Consider the following 22,426-nt stretch of genomic DNA (forward strand, 5'->3'; position numbering starts at 1 on the left):
ATGATGTGTGTAAATGTCTCTCTCACATTATCCCTTTCCTCTTCTATTGCAATTGATTGGTAATTAATTGCAAATGAATTTAAAAGCCCCTCTCATATCACCCCTGTTACTCCATTTATACCTCTTTTGTATTCTCGCCCATCATATCTGTCCCTCGTATATTGCTTGTATACCCTTGATGTATTTAAATGTCTCTCGCATACTACCTCCCACCTCATCTAGTGCATTCATACCGCAGATGTATGTTAATGCCCCTCTCATATCACTGCAGTCCTCCATTTATACCTCTCATGTATGTGAAAATCTTTTACCAGTTACACCTCGCTGTCCTCTATTGCTTTTATACCCCAGACGTATTTAAATGTCTCTCTCATATTACCCTCACCGCCTTTATTGCAGTTATACCGCAAATGTATTCAAATGTCCCTCTAATCTCACTTGAGTACTCCATTTATACCTTTGATTTATTTAAATATCTCTCTCACCACCCCTCTCCCTCCTCGAATGCTTCTATACCCCTGATGTATTTAAATGTCTCTTTCATACCATCCCCACTTCCTCTATTGCTATTATACCGCAGATTTATTTACATTTTCATGTATAGGCTCTAATACCGTCGGGTCGAGTCCGCACTATATAAAACTGCAAAAATAAACATAAATAAACAAGCATTGAAAATGCAACAGGCCTCGCCTTTGATTAAGTTAAAGCCATTTGCTTTGCTAATGGAATTATATAGCAAAGCAAATGGCTTTAACTTAATGAAAGGCGAGACCTATTGCATTTTTAATCCTTGTTTAGACCTTACTTTAAAGCTTTTCTGAAACTGATCTTAAAACATTTAGGTTTTAGGAAGTGTAAGGATGCACTGTTTCTCCTTTTGTTAAATACTTATAAAGTGTTTCAAGGGGTTGTGCCTTCCTAAAAGCTGTTGTGAAGTTGAGGAGATCCATGGAAGTTTAAGAGGCAGCATTATCCTTTCGTCTTTTATAAATGGTGACATTGCTTGTCTTCCTGTTCATTTTACTGGCATATCGGCACGAGTGCGTTGCAGGGCGGGGGGTCGTTGCTATTTGACAATTCTTAAGCTTTGTATTTTTACATGCATTTTCATCAGTCTTTTTAACTCTTTGTTGTTTATTTATTTATGTGTCTTTTATGGCTCTGTATGTGCCGAAGAAAGAAAAACTTAAAGTGAATTGATTGACAGTTATCAAGATATTATACATAACTTTTGCAGAATAACCGGCAACCTCTGTCTAGACGCTAGCGCTGGGATGCCCTCGGGTAGCTATGCGCTCTACAAAAGCTAATAATAATAATAAGGGTCTCTTTTAGGCATGTGACAATCAATATAATACAGTCCAACACTCTACACTAGGACAGTTATTTTCTGGGGAATTGTCAATACGCCCTTTAGTTTTTCTTCTTTTTTTGCAAATCCTTTGACCCGATAGCACCTCAATTTTGAGGATTGCTCATATAGGCCCTTACAAATTGGTAGCTGGATATATGTTTGAAATTAAAAATAAGTGACTTGTAAAGAAATCAACAAACACATATTTTGTGACAAAATACTGCAGATGTTTTAATAAACTGATAAAGAACAGGAGTGGAACTTCAAAAAAAGTGATGCAAGTGTTAAAATACGCTGCAGATCTATGGATCTGATATATATCGCATGAGTCAAAAAGTACTCTTGAATGACTCCCAAAGAAAGAGTGGACTTATTCACTGGAAAACAAAGAGGTGTTGGTGACGGAGTAGCAAGCAAAGAGGTAGCCGGTGGTGGAGCTCATGGAGAAGCAGTAGGCAGGTGGGCTGCAGGAATGAAGCCTGGAGACCATGAGGGGTCACAGGAGCGTCAAAAATGAAGCCCGCAGAGTGGGAGTATGCAAGAAAGATGCAAGCACGAATTGTGCCAGCAAGCTTAAACAAGTATTGACAAATTGATTAAGTTTAGCTTTAAGTCCTTAAATGTTGAGTTTGCCCACTCCCACCCCCACTCTCACTAGTATTGAACTCCTTTTTTCCATATTGGGGAAATTTACACTCAAGCCTTCATATCCAGGCTAAATTTGCATCCTTTTCCCCACATGTTGGCAACTCTAAGGGGACACAGAGTTTGTGGATTGCATTGGAGAGAACCAATAAAATTGCCGAAACACAGCAACATTTTTTTGAGCAATGGGAAAAAAGTGCTGATTAAGGAAATATATTTTTCTCACAAACAAAAGATTTTTTGTGCTAAGATGATCTCCTTCCCATACTTCAATAACAGGCACAGTTGAAATATTTTTTTCTTTGACAGTTTTTGCAGTTTTCTAAGTTATTGTCAATATTTCCTATTTTTGCAGTAAATCGATCGGAAACCAATAAGCAGTACATTATAAAAAAGTAGACAAAATTATGAATTTAGTCAGCCGTCATTTGCTTAGATCTTAGACTAAAATCAAAAAACATAGACACAAAGTAGGAAAAAATACAAGTAGGTAACAATAGTTTCAGGTCTAAATTTTTGCCCATGTGGACAATTTACAATTGTAATATACCGCTACGTCAGTCAGATTTATCCAGTCATAGGAGGATGCAGTAGTATTTTTTGGTTGCCTGCAAACATGCGATACCTAGAGTTAACCCATCTGCAACTTATAATTATTTTTCATTGTGTACTGACAATGCAACCATTAATAAGATACAATCTAACAAATGAAAAGCCGGTATGAAGGAAAGCTCTGCATTTCTGAAATGTGCCCAAGAATCTGAGTTTAGAAATAGTGGTCATTTGTTAGACTTTACATTTGGTGTGACACACAATATCGTGTGATTCAGTGGGCAGTTGGTAAAATGTGTTCTTTCTTCCACACTGGTTTACATTTGAAAGACCAAAATTAATTGAACATTAATTAATTATAACAAATGTTTTACTGTTCAGTGTTTCCAAACTTCTCACAATAAAAATGCGTTGTGAGCATGCACTATTGATAATCCTACTTAAAAAAAAAGCAGACTCAATTCTAAAGCATAATCCTCAAGACCGCAGCAAGAACGTATGCAAAAAATTACAACGCCCCTCTATCCCCCCTATTGTTCGCACTTGCCATGGAACCCCTTGCAGCATGGATCCGGAGAGACCCAGTCATCCTTGGAACGCGATGGTCCCCAGACTGGGAGGATCGTATTTCTTTATACGCTGATGATGTCCTGTTATACCTCACATCCCCTAAGAAATCTCTGATCGCTGTTTTCGACATCCTTGCCATATTTGGCAGATACTCCGGGTTTGGTATCAATTGGCAGAAATCTCTCATCTATGTTCTCTGTGGTGGCCCTCCTCCGTTACCCCCATATTGTCCGATACAAATTGTCACCGATGGTTTCAAATACCTGGGAATATTCGTCTCTCTTGATCATTCACTCCGATATTCCCGTAACCTCGTCCCCCCACTGCAGAGACTTAGACGAGATATCACAAATTGGAAGACACTCCCACTTTCCCTTTTAGGCCAGGCAGCCCTCTTTAAAATGATGTCCCTGCCCAGTTTCCTGTATGCACTACAAAATTCGGCTGACCCTGTCCCAAATTTGTAATTTAAAGCAATAGAAGGGCTCCAGCGGGAACTTTTGTGGGACGGGAAACCACGTATTGCCTTCCGCAAACTCACGCTCAATTGGTATGCTGGAGGGATTGGATTGCCAGATATTAAAAAATACTATTGGGCTGCACACCTTGCAGCCATAAATCATGGCACCTACTGCCGCTTTGATGACCCGGGAATTAACATGGATAGATGGCTTCTCCCCAATGGTACATACGGCCGAGCACTCTATTCTAAACCAGGCATATATCCACTTACGGGTCCTACCAGGCACGCGGTTGAAGTATGGCACTCAGCTAATAAATCGCTAGGATGGAGCCAGAAACTTACACTTGCCACAACCCTGTGGGACTCACAGGAACTGGGAGATCTGTGGAAATCAAAAGGCTTTGACAGATGGGAACTAATAGGTATATCACATATCAAAGATCTCTGGGATGGGGGCGACGTGAAACCCTTTGACGCTCTCCAGCGCCAATTTGAGCTGGCAGAATCGGAACGGTTCCGATATCTGCAAGTCCAGCACGTTCTCTTATCGGCCTTGCCCTGAGACTCCTCCCTTCCCGACTCGTCCCCACTAGAGGACAGGATACTCGACGGACACTTAGCTGAGAAAGCCATTTCCCTCATATATAAAAAGCTCATAAACAACATGGAAGATCCTCTTCACCCGCTGCGGGAAAAATGGGTAAGGGATGGCATCGAAATGGATGAAGAGGATTGGCAATCGGCGGTTTCCTCCCCTAAAACTGTTGCAATCCCAGCGTGTCTCCGCTTAGTACAACTGAAGGTCCTACACAGAATCTATGTTACGGGTCCCCAGCTGCTACACATGGGAGGGCCAACTGACGGGACTTGTAGGCGGGGATGTAACCAACTGGGCAAATTTTTGCATAAAATTTGGAATTGTGAACCTATCCTAGATTATTGGCAGAAGATACATGAGGTGATGAGTGAGGTTTTGGGTGTTGTTCTTTGCCCAGAGGCGCGCAGATGCCTCCTAAATGTCTGGGAGCCCACTGACCTTGCCACTTACTCCACACAGTGGGTCACGCTTGGGCTTATGGTTGCCAAAAGAAACATCGGCCAGCTCTGGGGAGCTGCACACGCACCCAAAATTGCAGACTGGAAGAGAGATCTCGACTGGTGTATGTATAGGGAAAAGACGGTCTACATTGCCCGTGGCTGCCCGCTGAAATGGTCTGAGATCTGGGACCCCTGGAATGTCTATCGTGGTAATATTTGTGTCCTGCCCGATAATATTGAGTGTGATGATGCCCCTTCCCCGTGACCCCCAATGCGCTATCCTATTGTATTTGTATTGATATCTGTCTCCACTGTACTTCAATTGTCATCTGTACTGCACTGTACGTTCATGTCGATTTTTGTTAATAAAAAGATTTATAAAATAAAATAAAAAGAATAAATTACAATGCTTAGAGACCATAATACAGAGTTAAACAAATCTCAGTTAATGTAACATGACGAGGGCAATGCTCCACCTTGACAGAGTTCACTATCTCCAGATTTTTTATTACAAATGCTAATTAAGATTTTCGTTAGTGAGGGCAGGGTCATTTGTTAGGCATGGTGTTTATTCAGGATACTGGTGTCAGGACTGCTACCCTTCCACCATCTTGCCCAAGCACCCTTTAACCTAGTTGTTTCGAATAACAAAGCAGTCCAAAAGAAGATCCTAGTAATACGCTTTTCCTCCTAATTTATGGCTCATTTCATAGGAACCTTCCAGTGGGAACAAAAACGCCAGGAAAATAAGCCTGAGACAAGCATAAAGCTAATAAAGGATGAGGGTTACAAAAAAACTGATTGGTTGGTGAGAAATTAACCCCAAGAGCAGCAAGCGATGCAAACAAAATCAAGATCAATGCGGAGGGTGAGGCAGCTGAGCCCAGTGCAGAAGAACCAAAAGGGCAGATTGCAAAAGCCTACACTCAATGATTCTGCTACAGCGTAGATGATTTTGGCCACCCTTTCCTTATGGCATCAGGTATGGAAAAAAAAGACTCGGCCAAGAACACTTTAGGACGTAGTAAAGAGACAGACAGAGAACATTTCTCCTAGGGTGTGTTCGAACATACGACTCCTAGGGTGTGTTAGAACATACGTCTCCTATGGTGTGTTCGAACATACGTCTCCTAGGGTGTGTTCGAACATACGCCTCCTAGGGTGTGTTCGAACATACGTCTCCTAGGGTGTGTTTGAACATACGTCTCCTAGGGTGTGTTCGAACATACGTCTCCTAGGGTGTGTTCGAACATGCGTCTCCTAGGGTGTGTTCGAACATGCGTCTCCTAGGGTGTGTTCGAACATACGTCTCCTATGGTGTGTTCGAACATACGTCTCCTATGGTGTGTTCGAACATACGTCTCCTAGGGTGTGTTCGAACATACGTCTCCTAGGGTGTGTTCGAACATACGTCTCCTAGGGTGTGTTTGAACATGCGTCTCCTAGGGTGTGTTCGAACATGCGTCTCCTAGGGTATGCTCGAACATATGTCTCATAGGGTGTGTTCTAAGGATATCCTCCAACCCATCAGAAAGAGGAATCGGTTTCGCAGACAGCTGCTGCATTCTCTGGGCAGGGTTTTGTCAGCCTGCAGTTCCCTTTTTCAAAGTACAGTAACATCATTTGTTTACAAACATGTAATGCCATTTCGCTTCATTTGATTTAATAGTATTCATTTACCATTAACTCATCCTTAAGTCCTGAGACAGTATTATCCCCAAACCTAAATACCATTTTAGTAAGCCACGAAATTCAATTTTGTAAGTGACATTAACCCTGTTGCCATTTCGTGACCCTTACAAGCAGTGAGGCCATATTCCCATGTTACACCAGTTAGGTGCTCATTTTGGAAAATTAACATCCAGTCACAATAACTTTGGATTATTTAGCCTCATGATGACGTAAAAATAACACATAGTATAGAATTTCAATGCTTATAGAATTTCAATGCTAATTACTTTAAGGTTAATCTCAAAGTACTTATTGGATCCAAAGGTTATCACATGTAAACCGTTCATCACCTATCTAATCATTTTCACTAGAGAGGAATAGACGTTCTATGCACATACTTTTAAATCTTAACTCGAGAATCTGCGCAGTCACACATCCATGACAGTCAACTAGGAAGCCTCAGGGCTCACAGGCATTCCACTCCTCCCGCAGGTATAAATGCAGTTGAAAGCACATGTATGACATGCCACAGAATCATTATCCGCGTGGTTTTGTAATGGCACATTTTTGGACCGGCGTGGAAGGCTGCATTCATCACTGCAATGATTTAAGTCACTCAATTTGTCCAGTGATGACTGGTATGAAACAAGGGTAGTGAAAAAATATATAACACTTACCTCTGCACGTCTACCATCTCTTCTCTGTTGTCTCTCCTCCGCTTCTGTTACTGACTCCCCGAAGCAGGAAGCACACAGGCTCCCCTAAGCCAATCACGACGCTGCCATCACCAGCATGACAGCAGCATCGTGATTGGTCTGAACAGACTGGTTCGGTGCTCAGACAGGGAGTGGGAGCCTGTGCATGTACTCAACCTAGGCTGTGCAATACAGCCAGGTGGAGAACATGCTAAATACACGTGAGTGTTTGGCCGGCCCAAGATGGCCAGCCAAACCGTCACGTACACTTAAGGTCACATATTTCCCCCTCCTCCTGCTCTGACAACCCAACCTCACCCCGCCCTAACCTGGCTCACACTGAAAAATAAAATAACAACATTGTGTTATTATCATTTTATTTTTCCTTTTTTGCACTGCTGAGAAGCCGTGGGGCGACGCTCCTCCACATTAGCGGAGGAGCCGCAGATGAATGTGTCCTACATTGTCTTTCACTCTTTCTGAGATGAGGTGAACTCTGCTTTCTCAAACAGCTTAGGTCGAAATCAGATCTACAATCTGCAAAACATTTTTAATACACAGCAGCAAAATGGAATCCACACAAACACATAAAGCACTAGGTGCCTCTCCAGCAGATCACATACCATGAATATTATATAATACATGTATAAATTCAACAAATAATGAATGAACACTCAGAATCACAGCGATCCACTATAAAATCGAGATGAAGGTAAGCAGCTATGCAACACATTTCAACAGAAGTCTGACTATGTTAGACTATGTACAATATGTTCAAAACTGGCTAATCTTTCAACGAATACACCCAGAAGGAGAATATCAACAAAGAGACGCAAACGGTATGCCATCACTTGAACTCTTTTACAACATGAGATATAAAGTTAAAATGTAAAGCCATGATTTTAAAAAGGTTACCTCATAGAAGAATGGGTGTCCCGCCATATCAAAGATATTAACTTTGATTTCTCGGTCTCTCATGCACACTCTGTAAAGTTTGGAAAGAAATTCATTAACTTTCTATATTTTTTTTAAATTAAATAACACAAGCATTTAGACTGGCTACTTAACATTCTAGTGTTAGTAAACATCATAGCACAAATTATTCTTCCTTTACTAGATGATTTAGTATTGAAGGTCTGTTGAGACAAGTGAAATTAAACATTTCCGTGCGGTGAGACAATCTCCCATGATATTTAGTCTTTCTGGGTGTGCATCAAGTAGTTTTTATGGTAAAGTAGTTGTAACATGGAATCAGTGAAGCGATAGGTAGTATTTGGTCAAGCTAGTTAGTATGGTGATTTGCATATAATCAAATTGCAAGCTATTTGTAGTAACTGACAATTTTACCGTATGGTAATAATACCAGAGTGAATGCATGCATACTAGTACAATTGTTGTCAAATAACTAATAACATCAGTTAGCTACAACCTCACTGGATGTTCCCTCACAAAGTTTCAGCTTATGAGCTCAACTTTGAGAAAGTATAAGGGATAGGGTTGTGCTAGCACTAAAATGTGTTCACCAATGGCGGTGCTGCGCAACAGGTTTAAAAGGCCACTCCTCGTGAGCTGCATTTATGAGGGAACAGATTCCATGCTAGGTGTTTCTAAAGTTATTGCTCGACTAGCCTTCGCTCTCCCTTTCCTTTCCTGCTCTTCTCTTTCTTTCCCTTCCTTTCTGCCTGTCTTTTCTTCTTTTATTATTGATCACTGGGGTTAGTCTCTTGATACCCATATAGGCGTAATAACCTCACTTTATGATTGTATATGTGATAATTGTGCCTTAGATATCTTATGTTAACCCTGTTACCGTTTTCTCTGTCTTCCCTCTTGAAAATCAATAAAGCATTTTGAAAAGAAAAATAAAAAATTACCAATTTCTCCAGGTATCAATTATTACTTGTCTATTTCTCTGTTCAAATTTTTTATTTATTTTTCAATACTTCAGTTGTTGTTTCTCATATTCCTTTGTCACTGTTTCTTTCTCCCTTATATTTAAATTTTCACCATGTATTTGCTCAGTTCATTACTATTTGTACCTGCAATTCTTAGTCAATGCTCATAATGAGCATTCCATAATCCTTTTTATTCTCTCCAGCTTTCTCTCTCCTTTATTGTTCTTTGCTTTTTGATGCCTGGTCCTTTTTGCCTGGCCTGTGTGAGTCTCTGCCTCGATTTCCTTCCATTCTCTTACTTTTTTAGCTTAATTAACATACTGATTCACTGAATGAAATCCATTTATATTTTAATCCTTGCATTTTTCCTATCCTGTTATAAAGCCTCTTTCTTACTTGCTCTGCTTGAAGATGTGGGGACACATGCATTCTATGAGAGGAGCCTGTCCCTTGCATGTACTTTGTAGGCCTCCTTCATGTCCTTCATAGAGCGATCCACAATGGAAGTGAAAGATCACTGTGCAGTGCATGTGCAGGGGGAATCTCACCCAATGCTAAGATGAAGTTTACACATTCACCGGCTTCAGGCTGGTAGACCTCAGTACCCACAGCCACCCTCGCCAAAGGATAGGAACACTCACTTGGTCACTCCGTAGTCTATTCCGATTGTTGCCATGTATTTCGGAACAAACCTCTTCTCGCAGTAGCGCTTTATGATACAGCTCTAGACAGAAGAAAATCATTTAAATATAAGTGATGAACGTGGATTCAAACCGGAGTCAAAATGCAATAGAGAGGTCAAAGCAACAGCAAGTAAAAGATCACACATAGAAATATCCAGAAGATTCAAGGCAAAAAGTATATGTTCTTTGTCCATTCAATCACTGAGGGCACTGCAATGACATTTTGTTTCCGCATTAATAAGACTTTATTCTGAGGGCAGCTACATCAGAGCAACAGGAGGTCAAATAAAGGGCCATGGATCGGGGTTTTATTTTTAGGTTTAAATGTTTTACTGACAATTTTTCACAAACACTGGAGAAAGGAGGCAGCAATAACAAAGATCAAATGTTTTTATTGTGATGCGAAGACGCAGTATTTAGAGGAAGCTTTAATAGTATTTGTAGCTATAACCATGCATGACTTGCCTAGATTTTTCGAATTAGACTCCGAGAAGGAGGGTAAAATGGAGAAGTGGTTCTGACACGATTTGTTTATGCTAAGGAGCTCACATGGTTCTACGTTTCTAAAGGGATGTTCGTAGTGTAGTTACTTTTCCATGAGAAATGAACCTATACTCCTATTGCAATCTATAATGTGTGCATGCCTTTTTTCAAAACATTGTATTTAAAGCAAGAGCTATACAAGAGGTACACTACTAAGAATTGTAATACCCTTGTGTTGCCTTATCTTCTCTATTTTACTCTCACACAGGACTCTTCCAAAGGCCTATGCTGATACAACTGCCATGTTATGGGATTTACAGGGACTAACAATGAGAACAAACAGATGTTTATGGTTTTAAACTTTTCATTTAAGAGTACAGGTCAAGTGATCAAACACTGCACACAAACCATCATCAAAGACGCTGGACATTTAAAGGAATTAGCAGCACATTTTCAACCTTTACTCCCTAATCAGTTCAGGTATTGGTTTCCCTACAGTCTGTAAAATACAACTTTCTGTGAATGCAAGGCATTTAAGTAAGGTCCTTTAAAAGTAAGAGTTGTTCAATGCTAACTAATTAAGTAAACATCTGCAGTGTCTAATTCAAAACACGCACATCTGGCTACGACTATTGTGGTTCAGATATACATACATAAGCAAATGTACCCATATTCTTTCTTGCATTTACGAGATAGGTTCCAGTGAGAGAATATTACAAATGTACACAAGGCATTTTTTTCTGTAGACAATTTTTCTTTAGCCCAAAAGGTGCACCTGACACCGTGGCTGCTGTTAACATAGGAATGAGAAATTGAGTGCAAACCTGGAGGTTCAGATCATTTATCATATGATGCAATATATGTTCAGTTTCATGAACAAAAGGGGCTGTGACATGATAGGATGAAGAATGGACCAGAAAATTGTAGCTTTACATTGATTCTCTTGGTTTCCTTCTTTTCATTTACAGGTGAAGACTCACTCTTGTTTCTTTCTACTTGAGACTAATGCGTCAGTCGTTTGTATTTAGTGATATGTATAGGCTTTAGGGAAAAGGATGCAAACAAAATTGCTCACAAGAAAGCTCATCAGGTTACCCTGGACAGACTTTGAAAATGAGTTCCTAAGGAAGAGGTTGGCATTTTCCTAGTGTCATTTTTATATTAAGACTTAACAAAAGTAGACAATTATAAAAAAAAAGCCAAGATTAACAAATATTAATTAAAAAATGCCCAAAGATACAAATACCTACAGCTGAATCACGCCTGGAGGGCTGAGAATAGATACCACCGACATCCCTGAGTATGCGCCACTAGAAGATAGATAATTGCAGAAAGAAATACCCAGTAAAGCTGTCTCATGGACATACAAAACCTTAATTAACAACATCCCTGACAAGGGGAAATCTCTTAGGTCCAAATGGGAAGAAACCACGGGACAATTGGTTTACAGTGTATCATTATACCATTGCTTCCCAACAAAATTGTCATTCGATCTGACAATGTGAAGTATTCTATGTGCCAGGTTTACCTACCAATGTACTGGCTGATTTTTATTTCTATGTTAATAAAAACAGTTAAAAAAAAACAAGATTGATTTCTAGCTATTCAAACCACCACTCACATCTGTTTTAAAGAACTAGAATCTCAATGGTAAACATGACGGCTGTACAACAGAACAACGCAGGGAAATAGAGCGCATGCCTGAACCGAGCATTTTTTACCATGCATTATTATACAACGCTTATCCTTTCACAAGTTATGCCATTACCACACATGGTTTATGTATAATAAAAACAATGTATTGGTGGGGGAGAACCCCCACACCCCACAACTTACCTTAAATACGTGGTAAAGGTATGCGGTGTAAAAACATACATGTGGTAAAAAAATGCATGCTAAAAATGCGTGGTCGCAACGTTATAAAAACCTCGTTGTAGAGGCTGTTTCCCAAACATGAACAGAGGCATTTTGCACCAATTATTGAACAAGTACTAGCATTTGATATTTCCAAAACTTCAAAGAAAATTTGAAGATTTCCAAGATTTGAAGCAGGACTAAAAAATTAAAACGTTCTTGGCGCCTCAGTAAATACTGTTTGGTGGCAAAGGGTCTGCTTAGGCAAAGTCAGAAAATCTATTACAAGGGGATCTCACTAGCTAACAAGCATTTACAATGCAATGGTCTCGGCATCGTTAAAGTTAGAGCTATTGGCATTGCTCATGACATTATTTTTGTTTATGTTTTTGTTTTTAAAACCTTGCCTGGGATTCTGTGTTATGGAGTGGAATTATGTGGAATGGTATTTTGTGTTGTGTAGTGGTATGGTGGAGTTTATCTACGTGGTGTGTTGATGAATTTGATAGGATTATATGGTATTGGATGGCCATGATCTTGCCTTTTTTTAAATTAGAGCAGCAACACTCTTGTGAGTGCAGGTTGATATGTCAGCACTTTATAATTATCTTCCAATGAATCCCGCTGCTGTTCCCTCCTTTGGTGCCCTATTTTCCATTTCCTGATTTCAGGTCGAGCAATGCACCTTTTGATTTGAATTACCCAATCCTCCTGCATGTTTTCACCTTGGGCACAAGCAGTACAAAGTCCGCAATAAAGTGGTGATACGAAAAGTGTGCTGGATTTTAACAGATTAGGGAATCTTTTTCATTGCAGACTGGAGATTGGCATCCAATGCATCAGAATGATGAGGGGGTTTGCAGTTGTTTACATATAGGTATCGCATGACCGTGTGTATATAGTCTTTCTCCTTCCTCATTCCAGCTTTGAGTCAAATCAAAGAAATAATAACATTTTCCTGCATACAATGTACTTTGAGTAGGAGCTGTACTTTGCAAAATCTCAAACTGACAATAAAGATGGCCATGGGAGGCTGCATTTTGTCTACCGATATAACACCACCCCTAGTATACAGCAGAGTCAATCAAGGGGGTGTATGTATGTATGTGTATGTGTGTGTGCGCGCGTGCGTGCGTGTGTGTGTGTGTGTGTCGTCCGTCCGTCCGTCTCCACTGCCTAAGATGATCAGAAAAATCAATGTAAGTGAGATGGCTCTCTCCATCAATCCTACCCTGAAGCGCCCTCATGGATACGACTGTGTCAATGTTTTATACTGGGAATATCCCAAAGGCAGTGTTTTATGTATCTTGATGCTATGGTATGACCCATGGCGTGGCTCTTCCCAATCCATACATTAAAAACGCATATCTTGCTACTCCAGGTCCACGGGAGACCTGCGATTAGAGAGATGTCAGGCCCACAAGAGGCCGGAGGGCGGTGTCCGTGTGTGTGGTGGGTGAGGGAAGATTGGTCAATGTGGGGTTGCTTTTCTCGGCTGATTGTGAGCTAAGTCCCTGCTCAGCAGGCAAACCGCATGGAGGGGCGGAGTTGAAAGGAGGTTGCTCCCAAGGTGCACTCTTGTGTCCTGGCAGGAGGTGGGGGGAGGACAAGAAAGAGGGGAGTTGTGGGGGAAATGACAGTTTTACTCCATAAGGGTTTGTGTGAATGGCAGGCCGCCTCAGTGCTGGGGGGAGGGGAGGGCTCGCAAATAGCCTCCCATGAGAACAAAGCTCTGGCGAAGACAATAAGGATTCTTTGCTCACATGTGATAGGTTTCCCAAAGAGATACTTACACATCCGTTCGTGTTCACGCTGGTGGCGAAGAGGATTAGCAGGCAGAGTCGGTGAATTTGTGCTTTACACCTGACGTGTATTCCTAGAACTGGAGACCATAATATGTGAATAAACCTCACCCTAGCGGGCGTGGCCTCGGAGGAGCAGCACATGCTTTCACGGAAAGCGAGAGAGTGCCTGGGACAATCGACCTGCAGAAGAGGCTTTAACACAGAAACAGCGCATTCATTCCAAAAGGGGCAGAGCCACGCACGGGACACACAGTACAGGAAAGGCACAGTTAAAGTTGTGAATTATGCGTTGGAGAGGAAGCAAACGATTGGCAGACTGCTATTTGCTACAACTCGTAGGATTGTTTGTTTCATAGCCAACAAGGCAGAGCAAAAGGCAAGCACACCACTGCCTTTCTCCGAGGCAGAGCAGAAATGCCTCGGAGAAACGCAGTGGCGTTTTCGGATTCGGGGGCGTGCTTTGCTGTTATCTCCTCTTGCCATTGGCTGGAGGAGATAATTAGACTTTCTGAAAAAAACACGCCCCCCGATCCGAAAAGGACGGGGCCTGATCGGAGTGACGGGACCTCTTCTCCAATGGCTGGCCAGCATTGAAGAGGCCAGCCAATGGAGAACAGGGGAGAAGAGGGGCGGGTTCAAGCCCCTCTTCTCCCAGTCATTAAATCTCGGATCGAGACTGCGCAAGCGCAGCCTTCGAGCCGAGACCTAAAAAGGATTATTATGCTGTTCGTATTGACCAGGCGCATAACAACTCAAAGGAGATTTTTGCTATGGTTCAGAGCTTTATGTCACCTATAGCTCAGATTAGCGCCCGGCCAGTGACGGATGCCTGGTGTGGCACGCTATCTAATTTTTGGGGGGATAAAATTCGAGGGATACAAAATAGTTTTATACTGCCTCTTTCTAAACCCCTGCCATCCATGACCGATTCTATTTCTTCATCCATTTCCGATTCTATCTCTCCTAGTCACTCCCTGGCTAACTTCCTCCCGGTTGACTTATCTTGTACGTTGAGGATTTTGAAGGGAGTGAAGTCTGGCTCACCTGCGGACCCCTGCTCTGCAAGACTATTGGCTTCAGTAGCGGAGGTGGTGAACTCCGAGGTGAACAGTATTATTAATCGTTCCTTGCTGGATGCCTGTGTCCCTAGTGTTTGGAAGCAGGCAAAAATCCTCCCCCTATTGAAGAAACCTGCCCTGAATCTCTTGATTCCTGGGAATTATAGGCCCATTTCTCTTCTTCCTAGCCTTGCTAAGGTGTGCGAGAAGATAGTGAACAGACAACTGTCTGAGTATGTGGAGAGGGAGGGGCTCCTGCATTCGGCGCAGTCGGATTTTCGCTCGTCCTACAGCACGGAAGGGGCGCTGGTAGAAGTGCTGCTCGACCTGTCGGCTGCATTTGATACGGTACCCCATTCTTTACTGCTGGACAGACTTGCGGAGATTGGCGTTTCTGGATCTGCCTGGGGTTGGATTAAGTCTTTTTTGGAGGGCTGGGTTCAGCAAGTCTGGCTTCCTCCTGCTGCATCCTTACCTCAGCTAGTCTCTACGGGGGTACCACAGGGATCATCCCTTAGCCCCCTTTTGTTTAACATCTATCTTACTCCTCTAGTCATATTGGCAGAGGATTTGGGGGCTAAGGTGATCGCATATGCCGATGACACCCGGTTACTCTTTACTTGGAATAAAAATGAGGAGGCCGTGGCCCCTGTTCATCTCTGCCTTTCTTCGGTTTTTAAGTGGCTTCCGAAGGCCCAATTAAAATGTAATGAAGATAAGTCGGAGGTACTTTTGTTTGGTAATTTCTCCCTTGGGTTCAGAGATACGATCTGGCCAGCGGAGTTCCCGCCCCCAGCGTCTAACAACTGTGTGGCAAAGAACCTTGGAGTGTGGTTTGAAGATCTCTCTTTTTCAATTCAAGTTAAGAGACTCTCGGGATGCTGCTTTGGCCTCCTTAGAGTCCTGAGAAGATTTCTTCCACTCCTTCCTCAGGTGGCGAAAGAATCAGTGGTACATGCGCTCATTCTCTCCCGCTTGGATTATGCCAATGTGGGGATCCCGGCCTATTCCCTTAATAAACTCCAAGTGGTGCAGAATGTGGCGGCTCGCCTTCTGGGAGAGATTACCTTAAGGAATAGCGTGCGAGGTTATCTTCGCTCTCTCCACTGGCTTCCTATGAAGGCCTGGGTGATGTTTAAATCTCTCACTATTGCCCACCGTGCCCTTCATGGCCTGGGGCCACTTTATTTGCAGAAACGGTTCTCCTTTTACGTTCCAGGGAGGCCACTGCGCTCCTCTGCACTCAGGTTGGCTAAGGTTCCTTGTTTCCACCGGCACCGACTAGGTGGTGCCTCCCTTGCCGTTCTTGCGGCCCGGGCTTGGAACGCCTATCTGCTGGCGCTTCGCAGTATGGAGGATCCAGTAGCTTTCAAAAAATTGTTAAAAACTTCTCTTTTTGTCTGAGTTTCTTGGCTATGCTTTCAGTTTCCCTTTGTTCGCGCCGAGACACTCCTCGGAGTAGCTGTGCGCGTTAGAAGACTAGCTAACATAATATAACATAACAAAGTATATACAGAGAGGACAGAACGGGGGGTAGTGTGGGGGCGGGATCTAATACAAGTTAATAGCAACCACCAAACTTATATAATCAACACATTTTCCTACCCATGCAATGATGTGCTCATCAGCTCCATCTTTGCACCAAAGATTTCCTGCTCATGTTGCTCTTCATAAAAGGAAATTTATTCACTGATCTGTAATTCTGTGTCCTAAGTGTCCCCCCAGCAAATGAGTGCAAGGAATAAGACCTGCTCCCTAAAGGGTTCCAGTACTAAGATTTGAGGTTCCTGTACACGTTCACCCACACAAAACAGTCACCCCTCCCCTTTCTTTTTTGATTAACATCAGAAGAAGGGTCTACCCGGGGCTCTTCACCTTTCTCCTGGGCCTTCAAGCAAGCGCTCTGGAAAGTCGGGTCTTCCAACTGAGCGGCTGTAAAATTTTGGTCCCCGTGCCATAGATCCTTGGAGAGTAAAAGAGGTTTAAACAGTCCTCATTTTTTCCTTCCTCCGCTCCTTCCTCGTCCTGTGTCCATCGCCAGGACTGGAATCAGTGATTTCCTCATGAGCAAAGGGAGCTTCCCCTACCCACTTACTTTCCCCTGACAGGGAGTCCCGTAAACAATATTTAAAACCTTCATTATCTGTAGCTATGATCAAGGCCTCTGGGAGCTCTGCCACCACTCCAACTTCTGTGTAAGTCCTACCCTCTCATCTTTTCCCCAAGTAAACCCTGGCCAAGGGGTATTCCTTCTGATCTCCATGAACATATCTAATGTTAACCATTCTTCCTGGAAAAATCTGTTCGGGACATATCAAGTTCTGATGAATAACTAATTTTTTACATCGTGAGTTAAATGGGCCTTAGCTACCCTTGCATTCACCTATATAGGACAGTAAAAGGGAATCCATGATCACTGTGTCCAGTACATGAGTCTTTATGCCCATCCTACTTTTATAGGCTCCTCCTGTTTTGGGGGGACAGTGGGAGGTCAATATGTTCCCACTCCTCATATTCAGAGCCCTGAGGTATACGAGAGCTCAATGGAGGCTTGAGGTTGCAGCTAGTTATAGCAGATTCCGTCTTACGTACATTGGTAGTTTTGAAGCTGTCTCAGCCAGTTCTGAGTATGTACTGGTAAGGCCTCCAAAAACTGCTTCATGTAAATGTTCTCATTAAAATGTCCAAATGCATTTTTAGGGCACAACCATTTTATCAGCCCAGACTTTGATTGCATAGAAAAAAGGGGACTTGGTGTCTTCACAAGTTCCCCTTTCCTTATTAAAGCAGATTCTGTAAGTTTCAGTTGAGAGGACGACAGCTGTTGCATTTATTCTCCCTCTGTGCTTTTATTGACTGCTGTGGATTATCTTAGTCCATTTGGGAGCTATAAATATACAGTTCTAGAAACCATTCTATCTTTCTCTGTCCTCCTACCAACCATTGTACCATGGCCTCAATTACTATCATTTGCAGAATCCCAGCTCTCATACCATCGGTTGGGTGTACGGCTGGGTACAATTAGAATACACTGCAGTTTTTATGTTAGAAGAGGTGTTTATATATTCTTGCCCACATTTTTTAAATGCCTCCAAGAACCATTTACATATACCCAATGGGTGGTTGGGTTAGGGTTTTGGTTTGGTCCTTTTCAGTTTTTATCCCAGCACCTTTCTTACCTCTTCTTTTGAAGATGGGTACAGCTCAGAGACCCTTCCCGAATTCTCCTTGTTTGAGGCATCCCTCAAAAGAAACGCCAGTAAGAATTTATCTTTCACTATGACTATCCTTACTGTTTCCTGGTCTCTTAGCTATTTTATATTTCCTTAAAAGTCTAATCAAGCAAATCCCACTTCTAATGACCATCTGGATGAGTTCTTCCCTCTTTCAGTTTAGGCCGGTAACTGTTAAAGCCGCCTTTTGCCTCAGTATGACTTCCAGATTCTTGATCTCACACAGACTTTTCCCTTCCAAATAGCCACGTTATTGCCACACCCTGTTCTCCTCCTCTAACAATGCTCCTTCCGGTTCACAACACCCACCTGCGGGTGCTACAATACTACTGGATCGCGGCGGGGATAAAACACCGCTCCAGGTGATCCGGAGCTGCTTCATCGCTGAGAGCAATCCATCCCTGGACTTCGAGAAATCTACTCACCCACTCGATATGGCGAGCCTGATTTCATCACAGCAAGCTATTTTAGGGCGTACTGGCCTGGTCTGGTGAGAGAGCTTGAGCTGGAAAAGAACAATCTTCTCTGTTCATTCAGAAAGTCAATAAGCAACAAAGATACCTTTAAATCTTGTTTTTATCTCATTGCATTTGCTGTGGGTTCAAAGACAGGGATCAGTTGTCAGTTTATGTCTTCTTACAGACTGCTGCTTATTGCATTCTGGAGATTGGCATTTACTTATCTTTCTCTAACTGCAAAGTCAGAAGATTTTGCAAAGTGAACTGTCTAACAATCGTGCTGGGACACAACATTTAAATATACACAACAGGTGTACAGTCCTTGCAGAAGCAATGTAAGCTTCATTCGAACAAACACACCAGGCCCGATTCACAAAGGGACTTACGACTTGTAAAGTTACGAGTGCGGAATCTCCGCATTGAGTACTGCAGTGTGGAGATTCTGCCGTGAGTGCAGCGATTCCTCCCCTAGTTTGGTGACTTCACTCTCATAACTTTACAAGTCATAAGTCCTTTTTTGAATCAGGCCCACCATGTGCAGTGCTGGCAGCAGCTGTGCATGTACCACAACACACACACAGAAAATACAGCATAGGCGGCAGCAGGGCAAGCTTCTTGCCCCAACGAATAGAGCACGTACAGCATATGCAACGGAGCGGCCACCCATGCTTTCGCCTAAGCCTCAGTTTAAGCACCCAATGATAAGCAAGAAAACATATCATGACCTTGCCGGTCTCCAGGTTCTAGTAGTAGGAGGCCGGTACATAGTGAGGAACTTCACTCTGAATCGATTTTCTCAAAGGGTGAGTCAGAATCGATTTTCTCAAAGGGTGAGTCAGAGTGGGTTCTGTTCAAGGGTGGGTAGAAGTGGATGACAGATCTGGGAGAAGCACACATTTGGAGTGTTCGGGAACCCCATAATGCTTCATATCCAACCTACGCCAGGCTTGATTACTTTATGGGCACACCGCAGATATTGCCAAGAACATATCACATAAGTATTGGAGTTTCAACCCTATCCGATCATTTGTCTATTATGATAACACTACAGCACTTCCACACATCTGCGCCTAGCCGCATATGGAGATTAGACCAGGCAGCAACTCAATGCCTTTGATATGGCTGCGCTTTTGTATTATAAAAGCTGAGAACCGTGCCAGTAAATTAACGGCCAAGATACAGAAGAGGACCGTAGAGCAAATTACCAACGATCAGTGGTACATGAGGAAAACAGGACCACTGAAGCCTTCTGTCTGTTCTACGCGGGCCTATACAACACTGAATCCCTACCAACAACTAATATACAATCTTACTTAGTTACAGTGCAGACCCCATCCCTCAAGACCTTGCTCGAAAAAGATATTGCTCTAGAGGAGGTTATCTCAGGGATAGCTCAACTATGCACTGACAAGGTCCCGGTTCACATGCTTTACTTTACTCTTTTATGCCATTCTGCCCCCTTTAAGCGCCACTCCGGACGCATCTATATAATTCTTTCACCATGATAGGCTCCCTCACAAGTACTATGTGGAAGGGTGTATTCACGGCGATGCATAATCCTGAAAAACACCAGGCACAGTGCACGTCCGATAAGCCCATATCTCTCCTCAACGTACATGCTAAGATTTTCACGGGTCTAATGACACACTGGTGTGGACTCTATGTGCAGGGGTTACTAGATCTGGATCAAACCGGATTTATCCCAGACAAAAGATGTAGTGTTAATACTAAACAAATATTACAAATTCTAGACAGAACTTTGGGATACGGACCTTTCTACTCTCCATCAACGCCAAGAAGGCTTTTGATCTGGTGCACTGGCCTTTTCTCCTGGGGGGATCTGCATACAATTGTGCCTTGTCCCTACATTCAAGACCTGGATATTGAGCATGTTATTTTCACCCCACAGTAAGAGTTGGGGTCAATGGACTGCTCTCCTTGCACTGGGATGTGGATAGAGGAACGAAACCGGGCTGCCTCTTGCCTCCCCTACTGTTTGCCCTATAAAAGGAGTCTTTAGCAGAAGACGGATGATGAAACTGCCAATTTCAGGGATAAAACTAGGGATGCACGAACATAAGTTGGCCCTTTATGCTGACTATGTCATGATGATGTTAAGCAATCCTCTGAGCCTCATTCCAGCCCTTGTACATGATATTGAGATATTTGGCCAATTGTCGGGAGTTAAAATAAACACTCAGAAGTCACAGATTTTGGGCCTCCACACTCTACAGAAGACATGAGACACCCTTCAGAAGATATTCTCACTTACCTGAACGCAGCATTATGCACAATACTTGGGGATCAAGGTCTGCCCCATAACTCACAAAACAGCCGTGAAGAACTATTACGATCTCTTAAACATGGCTCGTTAAAATGCAAATACCTGGCAGATGGGCTAGTTGTCCTGGTCAGGTCGAATCAAGGTAATTAAGATGACCCTTCTGCCCAAAAACAGAATGTGTACTATTTAGATAAGCAGGCTGATTGATCAAATAAGGGGAAAACAACGTAGGCGTTAAGACACATCCCTGCCCAAACCCTGTGAAATTGGGATTTTCCATGAAAGGGTCCCATTAATGTGTAACTTCACCTGTGCCCAATTATTACGATGTAATTATTTTATTACAACAGGAAGACACTTAGAAATTACCATTGATTGCTTTTGGGGTCGTTTTTTTTCTAAAGATTGGCTTTATTATAGCACACTTCCAACTGTCTGGGAATTTCCCCTTCTTCAAAAATCCATTAAAAACCAATATTAAAGAAGTTGGCCCACCAGTCTGGATTGGATTTAACTATAATTGTCCGGAAGCTGTCCAGGCATGCAGCTCTGGTAAGATTTATACCTACTATGGTCTTTTTTTTATTGCCGACAGTGAAGTATAGTATAAGAGATTATCATCCGGGTCAACCCATGCTCCATAATCTAGCTCACTTTTACCCATAAAAACTTCAGCAAATAGTCAGCCCAGGCTTCCTCCAAGAAATTAAGGCTCAAAACATTTTTGCTTTTATTTCCTCCTTCCTTCATCAACTCCCAGAATTTCTTTGTGTCCTTTGATGCAATTACAGTCACCATCAAATCCCAATTCATTCTATATTACTCCTCCTTACTTAAATTCATTTACCACACTCTTCTTTTTAAATAACTTCCTCCTTTTCGGAGTCATTTCCTGCCCCCTTATTTTTCTTTAGTTTCCGTAATTGTTTTTTCAAATCCTGGCACTGTGAGTCAAACCAACCATAACAAGGCATCTTATTAAATGTTTGCGGAAACTGCGACGTCCTCTTTAGGCAGACCATCAGACAATCAGCACCTTGCGTATTACCATATTATGCCAATTCAGTTTATCTTTACTTGTCGCCTTAGGATTTCCCAGATCAACAGACAACTGTAAATTAACTAATAAGACATGTTGCAACTCATTTTCAGTGGGTAATCAACTTCTTGGGTACTCGATTCCCAAAGGCAACACTTGATCCCTATTCAAGATCCCTAGTTGCAACCCAGTGTATAGGGGCCAGTGGTCACTCCCCTTTACCCTCAAAATCTGGACATTATTGCGAAGATTGTAAAACCATTCCTGAACAAAAACGTAATGTTTGGTGCCTTGCAAACTGCCTGAAGGGAAGGTAACTGGCCAGTGTATCAGCTGGAGATCTCCTGTTTAGACAAATGAAACCTAAATCTGCTAGACATTGTTGCATCTTTTTGTGCCACATTCCGCAAAGGACAGTTTGGAAAGTTAGCCAATGGGATACTGTACGCTTCCCGCATATTTGCCTGATCTATATCTTTTCAGGCTGGATTTAGACGCAAACTGAAATCCCCTATGATCATGACTGGTACTTGCTTACTAATAGCACTGCGATGACTGATATCTTCTCAAAACTGAATTACATATTTCCAGTTTGGTTGTTTCCCAACCCAGTCAACATATACATTTGTTAATAGCAATTGAT

At 42.4% G+C, this 22,426-nt stretch overlaps 1 protein-coding gene across 2 annotated transcripts in view; it reads right to left on the reverse strand.

The window, feature by feature from the left end:
- DNAJC27 (DnaJ heat shock protein family (Hsp40) member C27) overlaps window positions 1–22,426 on the reverse strand; it is a 99,592-nt gene that overhangs the window by 51,193 nt on the left and 25,973 nt on the right. For both annotated transcript variants that reach the window (XM_085613088.1, XM_085613089.1), the window contains exons 2-3: window positions 9,528–9,610; window positions 7,907–7,976 (exon numbers count right to left, since the gene is read on the reverse strand). In XM_085613088.1, coding sequence (XP_085469214.1) covers window positions 7,907–7,976; window positions 9,528–9,610 — 153 coding nt within the window. The remainder of the gene's footprint in view (window positions 1–7,906; window positions 7,977–9,527; window positions 9,611–22,426) is intronic.

The sequence above is a fragment of the Triturus cristatus genome, chromosome 6 (assembly GCF_964204655.1).
Source record: "Triturus cristatus chromosome 6, aTriCri1.1, whole genome shotgun sequence".
Classification (NCBI taxonomy): Eukaryota; Metazoa; Chordata; class Amphibia; order Caudata; family Salamandridae; genus Triturus; species Triturus cristatus.